This window comes from Diachasma alloeum, unplaced genomic scaffold, assembly GCF_001412515.2.
Source record: "Diachasma alloeum isolate Michigan unplaced genomic scaffold, Dall2.0 Dall_scaffold_00543, whole genome shotgun sequence".
In the NCBI taxonomy this organism is placed as follows: domain Eukaryota; kingdom Metazoa; phylum Arthropoda; class Insecta; order Hymenoptera; family Braconidae; genus Diachasma; species Diachasma alloeum.
In genome coordinates this window covers 239,456-251,546 of record NW_021680675.1, presented here as the reverse complement: position 1 = coordinate 251,546, position 12,091 = coordinate 239,456, and the positions used below count along the sequence as shown (strand labels likewise).

Sequence of the window (12,091 nt, the reverse complement as noted above, 5' to 3'; positions counted from 1 at the left end):
GCGAACTACCTTTAGATAATTTGCAATGATTCAGTGATATATTCTATAATGCCCTGAGTTTCGCTGATATTTTCATAGGAACAAGTAGGCAATAGCATTTTTTTAATGAACTAGGGGGCTCCGTCCCTCTCCCCTTTCATGTAACCATGCAGGTATCACCATGGAGGTTTCTTCAACAGCTTCATTATTTAAATTTGACGGTGAAATGAGATGAACACAGAAAATTTTTAATGAATGGAGATGTGAAACGTGAATCAAAAGGAATGATAGAAAATAAGAGTACAAAAATATTAATGTTATTGAAGAAACGAAAAAAATTGAGAAAACAAAACCAATTAGGCAAACTTGTTAAGTGCAACAGAAATAGCAGTTCTGAAAGTATGAGGGGGTCCCCATATGTGAGGGGAGTCCCTATATATGAGGGGGGCATATATGAGGAAGCTCCCTATATGAGGGGGTTCCGATATATGGCCCAGCCCTGAGCCGACATTGGTTCAATCCTGGACCAACATTGGCCCGACCCTGGGCCGACATTACCAGCTTAGCGTCGCCTGAATCTGTAATCTCGCCTGAGTTTTCAACGACTCCTGAATTTCAAGCGTCACTTGAATTTTTGGCCTTATTTTTTTATTATATAGAGACATGAGTATAGTAATTGTTGCTTATAAACTAGCAATTTGCTTCCGAAAGTTTCTTTTTTTGAAATTCTTATTTCAGTATTCTCTTCTATTTTTTCATGTTCCATTAACCTTCAACTGAAATGTCATCAAAATTTTGCGTATTATTTCGTTTTGTCTAATAATTCTACATTCAGACCTCGAATTCGCTTTCAGTCTCGGTTTAATGAAGATTCAATGAATGTTTAAGATGTGTATAGCCAGGGTTTAATCAGAGTTTATTCAGGATTTCACCAGAGTTTAACTCAGGTTCTGTCAGAAGGTAGTTGGGACCATGAATTCTTATAAATGAGTATTGAACATAATAAACTGGTACCTGAGTTTAATAGAGATAGAGATTCTGATGTTGATTCGTTGATATCAAAACGGCTTAAGCAATGTTAAAAATTCAATACATTTCTTCAGTTATCGCATCAATTTCGTAGAACTCTAGAATTTTCTCAAAAGAGGACTAGAGAAAATCTCCAGATTTTATGGAAAATTTGAGAAAATTTTTGCAGATTTAGAACAATTTTAAGTTCTCGGAATCGTCGACTGGAAGTGTGGAAAAATGATGAATGGAAACGTTGTTTTCAATAATTATATATATAGTAATATCAATGATAATAATTATGAATAATGAATTTCGGAAAAAATTTGGAAAATAAAAAAAGAAAAAAATGCAAAAATGACATCAGCACATCATTCCGTTGGCCAGGGTGGCGCTAGTTATAGTATATAAATGACCCCTTCTTCATTCCCATAAAAATAAAACAAGAAAAAAATTGAAAGCTTTGCTTTTATCATCACAATAGTACAATCATTCGATCATGTCATGAGCTATCACCAAGTAATTGGATCACACATAGACAATATCCATAATATTCAATACAATCGTATTATTTATCACGAAGTCTTATCAACATCACGCTTCTCTGAACTCGTAAACCTCCACATAGTACATTTCTACTTTTTCTCCCGACGACAGTTTCTATTCCGAATTAGTCTTCAGTTTCGTTCCAAGTGGACCCATTCTCTCGGGGACACAAAAAATAGAGACCCCCACAGTTTGAGTTACTAGTTCCTCTCTGATCATCCTAATTTCGGTGATGACTATTACTTGGAAGCGTTCCAACACCGTCCGATCCTGTTCACGAGCAATGGATAATAGTTGGACTTTCGAGAGTTTCGTTCTCAGAATGGACTGATCGATCCATCAATTTCTGGAGTAACCTTTGTGTTCTCACATTATTCTCAGCATAAAAACCTTATTCATCGTCTAAAGTTATTTCAAAGTTTTATTTATATATAATTTGAGGGATTCTGTGATTGCCCCAGTAAATACATGTTCCCTGAAGTTATTTATTCATGAGATAAATGTATAAATAAAGATTGAAAAATACAATTTTGACTCACATTTCAAAATATTCACTTTCTGTACTAATTTTATTCCATCATAGGCTCTGTCTTCACCGACCAACTCACGTTAATCAAGTCCCGCATTCCGAAATCACACGTCTCTCCGCTCTCATCACATATTTCTTCACAGATGTCAATAACCCTTTTACCATCTAAATCTTTCTCGAACTCCTTCCTCCGCTGCAGGATAATCTCTTCATTCTCATCGAAAAGCTCGACAAACTTGTTATCAAGCAGAATCTCCCACTGTTCACAGCGAAATGGGAGATGCAATGTCACCATCTCCCTCTTGTACTCATCCATCTCCTTGTCCGGATCATAATTATGGTATCTTATTATAGAGGGCTCTTCTCGCCTCAAGTACTCGTTTTTCGTATTCCAATAATATTTGGCAGCAAACTGCGCAAGAGTAACATGTTCCATTGCCTGTGGTCTCTCTTCGTACTTTTGGAACATATCAGTTTTGATCATTTCTGATGGATTCTCATCACAAATCACTTCCTCCATTTCGTCACTATTTTTCTTACTACTAGTTTGTCGTTCATTTGGCCAGACGGTTGGTATATAAACAATCTTTGTACAAGTTTTACACATGGGTTCCCTCAATAAGTACCTGCAACACGAGAATAATTCATCGTGATGTGATTGGAACGCAATTGCCAAAGGGAAATCAGAACGCTGAATTTAAATATTATGAACACATAGGGGGCGCCTCGAGCGAGCGAAGCCCCCCCCCCCTCTCCACCAATCATCGTGGGTATGTTCAACTGTTCGCATTATACAGAAAAAAAAATTATAAAAAAAAAACCCTTGCATAATAGTCATATGACCCCATATGAACTCAGAAAGTTTTTGCGGTCACGGAGAGAAATATTCAATACAAATTACGTATCTTTTTCGTAATTCCGGAGCGAAATGTGGTTATAGGAAATGTTACGGAACTGTCACGTAATTTTTACCTAAAATCACGAGATTTTTCCAGAGCGTTCCGTAATTTTTACCTGAATCTCTTGTGAAAAATTACGATACCGTCACTTAAATTTTCTGAGGCGATTCCGTAATCGGTGAGTGAACTGTGAGTTCCGTAATTTTTGCTGAACATTTCTCTCCGTATTGTTTTAATTTACCAGATTATTATATAGAGAGATTTACAGTTTTGAAGACTAAATCTGAAATAAATTTTGAATGGTGCTTCATCGATAATTTAGCATTATCGATAATAATTAATTAAGAAGTGTCGAAATCAGTTTTCTAAAAAACTGACTTTTTCAAGATTAGAAAAAGATTTAAATTTAGAAAAAAAAGTACAGAAAAATGTTCAACAGTCACAAACTTTTGTGATAAAAATAATAAAAAATCTAGAAAATTTTTTCCAAGTATTGGAAAAAAAGCATTCAAAATTAATGATGAAAATTGGGATTAATTTTAAACCAAAATATACTTAATTTTAGGAAAAAAAATATTTTCTAAAATAAAAAAAAATTTGTTTTTTTAGGGGGGGGGGTCGGTAAAGAGGGTGCTTCATGTATGGGGGGATTATACATGGGGATAGTGATATCCGGGGGGATTTTATTAAATGGTGGTTTCATCGATGGGGGGAGTTTTACCTAAGAGGATCTAGGTGTGGGGTCGGCCGTAAAAGGGCAGATTTATATGGAGAGTCATATATGTGGGGGAGTTGTAAAGAGGGGGTTTTGCAAAGAGGGAAATTGTATAAAGAGAGGCGTTTTGTAAAGAGGGGTGTACTTTGAAAGGCGGTTTTGTATATCGAGAATCCAGTGCGACCCCCACCCCCCTATATATAAAGCTCCTGTAGGGGGGGATATCTTCTACACTGATGGAACTACAAACAAAATGGTGGTATAAAAAATGTTGGTAATTTTATGATGCATCTTTTCAGTTATTAGAAATTTAGGTCCATTCCCAACAGTTAACGAGATAATTACGATTTAATTATCAACAAAATGCGAATTTGTCTCGCCATCGCCTATAAAATGTTAACTGTTGAAAAATATGGATGAGAATTTGATACCATAAAATCAAATGGTTATTTATGTAGAACCAGAAAAATATGCCTTTAAATTTATATTCAATCAACGCATGATATAGTGAAGGATAATAATTAATAATTAAATTTCATATGAAAATTGAAATGACTGCATCGCAACAATGGAATTAAGGAAAGAATATATAAATGAAATTTGTTTTCTCATACCAAGCAGCCTCCTGAGCTGTAATCTCCACGGTTCTCAACACATCTCCAATCAACTTTTTCGTCATCTCTCTGATATCAAATGCAGGGTTTTCATCAGCGATTGCCATGATCCTTCGTCGTAAGTCACTTATCCCTTTATTTGTTTTATCAACATAATCAATAACATGAGCTGCACAAGTATGATTATCCAGGATAAACTGAACATCAATACATGAGTTGAGCACATTAAGAATGAAAGGATTGAATCCAAGATGCCATTTCTCAGGAGGCTCCCTCTTCAAAAAAACCGTTGGTTGACTGATCCCAGCTCTAAGAACATCGATATAATGCTCCTTCGAGATGATCTGATTGCCCTCATAAAAACTCCTCATATCTGGATAATCAAAAATCTCTAGATTCTGTTTAATGCTTCTAAATCGTTCTGCGTATCTCGAAAAGCCCGGATGCAGTTTGTCCATCGGTGCCAATATCATCGTCTCCTCACATGGCATAAACGGTGCTCCATATTGGCACATCTCACTACCTGGAAGTACTTTTGTATAGCATGTAGGGCCGTGTCTATGTGCCTGGAGGTCAATGTTGCTCGTGGCATTCTCACCTGATACAGAAATCAGTTTATCGATCATCGCAATTGCCTCGCGTTTGTCGACACCAAGTGGATCTACTGGAGCTCCGTCAAGCCATAAGAGGACATGCACTTTAGTACTGCCATCATGAGGGAACTCGATACGCTTGAAGTAATGAGCCACTCGATACTGCTTAAATGGCGACCATTTTTTAGACTGAAGAATCCCCATCAAGACATTGATCAATGCGCTGAAGTAGAGGGCGCAGGTGACGGCGTCGTCATTCACTAATTTGCTTTTTTGGAATGGGGTCAATTGCCGGACTGCTTCTTCCGAAATCTCACAACCGTCGTGTCTACACTTGAACAAAGTCTGAAGTAGTTGATTCCAATCCATCTCATTGGCCTGAAAAGTTAACGACATCGTGGGTCTTCCAATCTGCCTGATCATCGCCAGGAGATCTTTTCCTCGTTCAGACCAGTGCCAGGGGGAATTGGGTAATGATCTCAGGAAGGTGAGATTACTCTCGATGAAGTTATTCAGAAACTCTTCTGATTGCCATCGTTCTTGATCATTGGTTCCCTTGTTCATGATCCTGGCAGGGAGATTAGCACGAACTCTCAATGTCATCATCTTCATCGCCATGTAGAAAAGGTGCTCTGGAGTGACGCCTCGTCTGTCCGAACGTTTTATCTCACTCATCATGATCATGAATGGGGTCACACGAGGAGTACGTTCTATGGTGAAGCTTCTCGGGGTTCCCAGATAGATAGAAGGGAACGAGAACTCTTCTATATGATTTTCCAACAATGAACTGTGCAAAATTTTCAACTCCGGTGGGTTTGCTTGGAAATAATTGAGATCGTTCCATAATAGCGTCTGTTGGTCAGCAATGAGGCTCTCCTCTTCTGGAATCTCTTCGCTTAATTGATCTCTGAGAATTTTCGGTGAGAAATTATCCTCGAAGAATGCTTCATCAATTGTTATTCCATGCTTCTTATAAAGAGGCGTTTCTACCAAATAATTCAACCACGTTTTCAGGGTTGGTTTATCAATCAAACCTATCAACTCCCTTGTTTCTTGTATCTTCCTCTCATTGATGTTCACGTTGATACAATGATCCTCGTTCATACCTCTAGGTAACCTTTCCACCAAGGTTTTTTCAGCAACAGGAAAATTAATTGTTTGTGCGTAAATAGCAGGAGAATCACATGAATGACGGAATCTATGAATTTGGAAGAATGGAAGATGAGGGGAGATGAGTCTTTTCGTCAGTGAATCCAATTCCGGTAGATTATCCGGAATTTTTGGGTAACAAAAACCATTAGTCTTTGATAATGGCGGGAATCTAGATCGTTTCAGGTAAGTTCTGCAGGTATCACACGCTTGAATCTTGGCCCAGGGAACATTGGAAAATTCAGGATGTAGAATTGTTGAGTATTTCGATTCAACGAATTTAATATCATTTTTGAAACAGAGACGATCGCAGATGGTGCACACGTAACCGAAGGGATTGTCTATGAATTGTTTGTGGAATTCTGCATGGGCACTTGAATCGTGATCGAAGTTCTTGTAGGGATATAGAGGCGAGGAACTCACGATTGACAAAGGCTTCAAAATGCTTATTGGTTGTTTGTCAATTGCTGTTGACGATGCTGAAGAAGATACCGAGTCCGTAGGGAGTGCTAACGGATCGACGAACGCCTGATTTGCATGCTGAATGGCCGCCTTGGCCTTTTGTCTCGCACGGTACTCACGAACGCGTTCTGCTGCGGTTTTAGGCGGTTTCTTTGGTGACCGGTGTAGACGTTGACGATCCCGATATTCGCGTGAACGTTCTGCTGAGGTTTTCGCCAAACGTCGTTGAATACTTTGATTCCATACGGAAGAATCAGTCGGGAGAGGATTGTTGGACATGGTGAGCCGCGAGAAATGGCGAAGATACTGGTGATGCGCCGCGTGGTCTGCGCCGTCGGTAGCGAGGAGAATGTCGTTCGTGTTACAGTACAGTTACAGTGTGGCATCACGTGGCACAAGGCGAAATCGACCTCGCTGCGGTTGGACAAGTGGGGAGGAACTGGTAACGGAATAGCGTTGCGCGTGAATGTTACCATGGCAAGCGGTCGGAGGGAGTGGTGGGATTCAAACGCACCTTTCTGCGTTTACGTTTCAGTGAGTTTGTTTAATTAATGCGCTGGGGTTATTCTGATTGCGGAAATAGATTATCGAGGTGGGGAATTTGGTATGTGGAGACAAATATAAAAGTAATTGGGTCAATAATATTTGATTTAATATAATTTAATGGGATGGATTTTTCGGAAATATGGGGAAACAAGTTTCTGAAGTTCGGAAAAAGTTAATTGATTTATGAAAATCTTTTTATCAACATGCATCGTTCCGTGGATGATGACGAGCATATTGCACTGTTGAAAATTTTTGTCTGAATTATCCGTGCCAAATTCCTGAAATTTTTATCGTGTTCCAATTTCACTAAAATTTCAGGAAATCTTGTCATTGAAAATTCAGAATCTCGTGGAAAAATGAAACAGAACTGTAAGCCAGAAAATTCTGGTAAATATATTCTTGAATTTTCAGGATAGTGACACTGAATCCGCTTCAGGAAAAAAAATCATAAAATTTCAGATTACACTGAAAATTCAATGCAATTTGATACTGAATATTCATATTAGATTGGAAATTCAAATACATTAAGGAATTGTCGTCTTTATGCCCCCTAAAATTTTAGGATTTTACTCAATTTTCAGTGAAACCTGAAATTTCATGATTTTTTTCCCCTAAATGGCATTCAGTGTCACTGTGCTGAAAATTGGTAGTCAACTGTCCATGAAATTTCTTTTTTTTTCTAACAGTGCTTCCGAATGGAAACTTTGTAATCGCGAGAACTAAAGTTTCCAATTTTTTGTGTTAGGGTAACTAAATATGGCCTACAAAGTCCGAATATGCGATTTTTAGATGGTGTCTGTATGTAGGTATGTGGTCTTTTTTTCTGAATTTTTTTATGAAATTTTCTTATAAGAAATCAATCGAATTGCATAATTTTTTTCATCAATGTAGACATTAGCAGGTTTTATTCATTGGCACCAATTAAAATTCAATTCTTCACAATGATTCAAAAAAATTGATATTTTTCAGAAAATAAAATATTAAAATTATTTTTCAACGATCATTCAAAACATTGTCATGAAATTGGAATTAGTCATGGCTTAATGCGTAAGCATTGGAAATTATGGTTTCTAAAATTTAGAAAATGTTTTAATTTTCTCTATATAAGTTTTGCAGAATATTTTCAATTTACAGACGATTGAATGAAATAGTTTGAAAAAGCAAAATTAGTTGGAAAAATAACAAGGAAGGAATGCAAATTGTTTGCATAAAAAACCACAGAATTTCAACAAAGAACGAAAAATTACAGAAGAAAAGGTGTTACATATCCTATTGTATATTCAGGAGTACAGCACTTACTGCAAGTCCTCAAGAGAATAAAAGGCCAAGAGAAATACTAAAGAGTTCTGTTCACACTCTCGTCGAGAGACTCGTTAAAAGTGTTGTACCACGTGAATTTTAAATTCGCACTTGTCATTCCTCTTTAACATTCACTTGAGGGCTATAAAAGCTGAAATTATGAACGATCTTCACACTTGAAGTTGGCGAAATTCAATTCTCCACTCATTTCTTTAATAATTAAAGAATGAAATTACAGGTGGAAGTGAATTCACTGAACTTCATCAGATAATTTAATAAATTGATAATTCATAGCAAAAATACAATACCAAGCTCCTATTCAGAAGAGAATTTTTCCATCTAAATTTCGCCTAAGAGAATTACACTATGAGACAAAATCCATCTGTCAGTTCCAATGAGAGGCTCACTCAATCAGGAAATGTTTTGTTTTTCGTATATATATACTAACTTGAAAAATTACCAGTGGAATTATCGCAAATAATCAGTTAAATATCGTGTTGACCAGATAAAATTACAGTCGAATAGTGAAATTCTATTGGCTAAAATTTGGATGCAAAAAATTCTCATCAAAACGCAATTAATCATGCCTCAAAAAATTAATAACAATACCCTCTTGATTCTATGAGAATATTGTGGGGGTCGCACAATTCGTTGTTGAGTTACAGCACAGTGTTTATATGATTTAAAAAAGAAAATCGTTTTTTTTTCATAATTACTGAAAGAATCACCACACGGAGAGAATTTTTTGATAAAAATTATCCTACCGTTCTATAAAAGTGTATTATGAGTCATGGTTTCCTCATTCCTATCCCGAAATTTAGTAAAAATTAATATATGATGATCAAATTTTATTTTACGTTAGAGAGATTTTATCCTGATAAAAATAAAAATTACCGTGCCGGCAGAGTAAAAATTACTGTACCAGTAGGATAAAATTTACCAACCGTTTTAGAATTTTCGTTATCTACATAAAAATCATTGGACTGGAAGGGTAAAATTAATTATGGGTCAGAATAAAATTTCTCTAACGTAGAATAAAATTTGATCATCATATATTAATTTTTATCAAAAATTTCTATCCGTGCAGTAATAGCAATTAAATCAGGGCTTGAAAAGTATATGTCAATGTTTCTTTAAGGATTGATGTAAGCAATTTTGGCGGGAGTTTTTCACAAGAGTAAATTTTTTATGGTCAAATGCCATGAAACTTTGGCAAAACGTTGTTTGAACCATTATAAGATGATCGATCTATCGCTTAGCTCTTTGTCATATTGTTGATATCAACTGAAACATAAAAAACAGAAAAATCGATATTGACAACATGACGAAGAGCTAAGCGATAGATCGATCATTCTATAATAGTTCAAATAACGTTTTGCCAAAGTTTCATGGCATTTGACCATAAAAAAATTTACTCTTGTAAAACAGATGCTTACGTCAATCCTTAATCAAGTTGAAAAAAAGTGAGAACAGCATCATTGGAGGAGACCGAGGTAAGATGAGACCGGGGAGTAAATTGAGACTCCTCTGTTTTTTCTTGTTTTTCAATGAGACAAAAAAGTTCAGTGTTTTTTTTCGATGTAACGTCGTTTAACAGTTCACGTAAGGAACATAAGTTTTCGAATCAAAGAAAGGAACTTTTATCTAAGACAATCTCTAATCGCCGTCATGACCGATATTCTAGTTTTTACGGGAATGAAAACATTTCTTGTCTTATGCAGATATTTCATCTTATAGTTATAATTTTTGTAAGTTCATCATAACTCGTTTTTTTTTTGGACACTTGAAAATTTTTTCGCTGTAAATTTCTGATACACTTTCAGGGAATTTCTATCACATGTTAGTTCCACTAAAATTTCAAGGAATTTCGTCATTGAAAATTCAGCATCTCATGGAAAAATTAATGAGAACTGCAAATATAATCTTGAATTTTCAATCAATTAGAAATTCGGCGTAATTTAACACTAAATAGTCATTTTTTTAATTAAATAAATCTCTATCTCTATTAAACTCCGGTACTAGTCTATTATATTGAATACTTATTCATGGTTTCAACTAACTTTTGACAGAACCTGGGTTAAACTCTGGCAAAATTCTGAATAAACCTTGATTGAACTATGATTAATCCCGGACTGAATTCGAGTCTTGAGAGGGGCTGAATGTAGAATTATTTGACACAGGGAAATAATACACAAAATTTCAATGAAATTTAAATTGATGATAGTACTATGACATGGAAAAATAGAAGAAGAGAATATTAAACTACAAATTTCAAGAAAGAAAACCCATTCTAAAGCAAATTGCTAATTTAATAGCAACAATTACTATACTTATTTATAAAAAAAATAATCTAATCCACTTATTTTTACACGAATCGTAAAATATCTTCCACAAACAGGTATTTTGTCATTGAATTGCAGTTATTCGCACAGTAAAATTTGCCACAATTTTCCATGGAATTTTTATCCACCTTTTCTCTCCATGTGTATTTTATGTTAGAAACCAGTTATTCATCCTTGACACACGCGCGTCTCTCAAATAAAATCCTTCTCCGTCAAGATTAACCCATTTCCCTAGAACTCCGTCAACAATGAAATTCATCTCACATCCTTCATCTTTCACTGCCGTCCAACCATCATCCACATGAACCCTTCCACATTGGCGAAGAAAAAAAAGGATTCCCACGTGTATCCGGAATGCTCTCGGAGCCACTCCAACTAAATGAATTACCGAAGCACGAGCTCTGTCGTGGGATGAATTTCCCGTCGGTGACGATTGCGAATGATTACTACGATGGAATTTAATCTCCAGTTGAACACTGGAGGTCAGGGAAATTGAAAACCAAGTAATGAAAGACGAGCAAAAAAAAATTTTTTTCACCCCCAAATAAATTTCCAGTGGGACCCCTGCGACTAGACTCCACTTGTTCGACTCACATTATTTTCATGACCGGACGGTAGCCATGTACAAACCATAAGGGAGGCAAAAATATATGGGAAATAAGGGAATAACTTTTAGCGATGAGTAGGATGAAGTTATCGTTCCAATGCTCATTGAAAATTTGCATTAGATTCCTACCAGGGTATTTCAACTTGAGGGAATAAATTTACTGAGCGATATAGAATTATGTAAATATTTAAGCTGCTCCTTGCGTTTAATCCTCCCCTCATTTCAATATTCGTTAAGTCCCTGGCATACCGAGGATGACTGCATAGAATAATGATGATATACTTCTGACGACCTTGTTTAGGAATCTAGTAGGCGTGATCAATGGAAGAGCCTACACCAAGACAAATGGGTTATTTTAATTACATCAAGTTTATTTGATATGCATATGGTGGAGAAAAAAGTGATTCAATTTTATTCACTTCTGTCTCGTTTTTGAAAGTATTTCCTCAGTCAGTTATATGGGAACAGTCGACAATGTACAAAAAATGTGAAATTTTGAGGAAAAATTCTTGAAATAGGCAGAAATATGTCGTCAGGAGTCCAAACACAATTGACTGCTCAGTTTTTTGCAAAAAAAATGATTAAAATTATCATTTGTACAGCGTCTTACGAGAGTCACTTTTCAACTGTTCAGTATGAGCATCGACAATGTCCAATCAATGCAAATACCCGATTTTTACCATCGAATACATTCCAAGAATATATTTTTGCTATTTCATAATTTATTACTGCACAGATTTTGAGAAATGATTGAAAATGTATCACAAGATCATGAATTTTCGTTGAACTAGGAAAAAATGGCG

General features: G+C 36.0%; 2 protein-coding genes across 2 annotated transcripts in view; one reads left to right on the top strand and one right to left on the bottom strand.

Moving 5' to 3' along the window:
• Positions 1–12,091, top strand: part of LOC107043030 (protein tipE) — a 134,687-nt gene that overhangs the window by 103,547 nt on the left and 19,049 nt on the right. The gene's annotated exons all lie outside the window — the stretch shown is intronic.
• Positions 1,545–4,589, bottom strand: LOC107043034. Its single transcript, XM_015264334.1, has 2 exons — positions 4,291–4,589; positions 1,545–2,688 (listed from the first exon to the last, which is right to left on the bottom strand). Exons 1-2 carry the CDS (start codon positions 4,395–4,397, stop codon positions 2,103–2,105), a joined length of 693 nt encoding a protein of 230 aa, XP_015119820.1. The 5' UTR covers positions 4,398–4,589; the 3' UTR covers positions 1,545–2,102.

Coding starts and splice junctions, on each gene's coding strand:
- LOC107043034 (XM_015264334.1), bottom strand. CDS start 4,397: ATGGCAATCGCTGATGAAAACCCTGCATTTGATATCAGAGAGATGACG. Junction 2,689..4,290: donor ACAGCTCAGGAGGCTGCTTG/GTATGAGAAAAC, acceptor CTCGTGTTGCAG/GTACTTATTGAGGGAACCCA.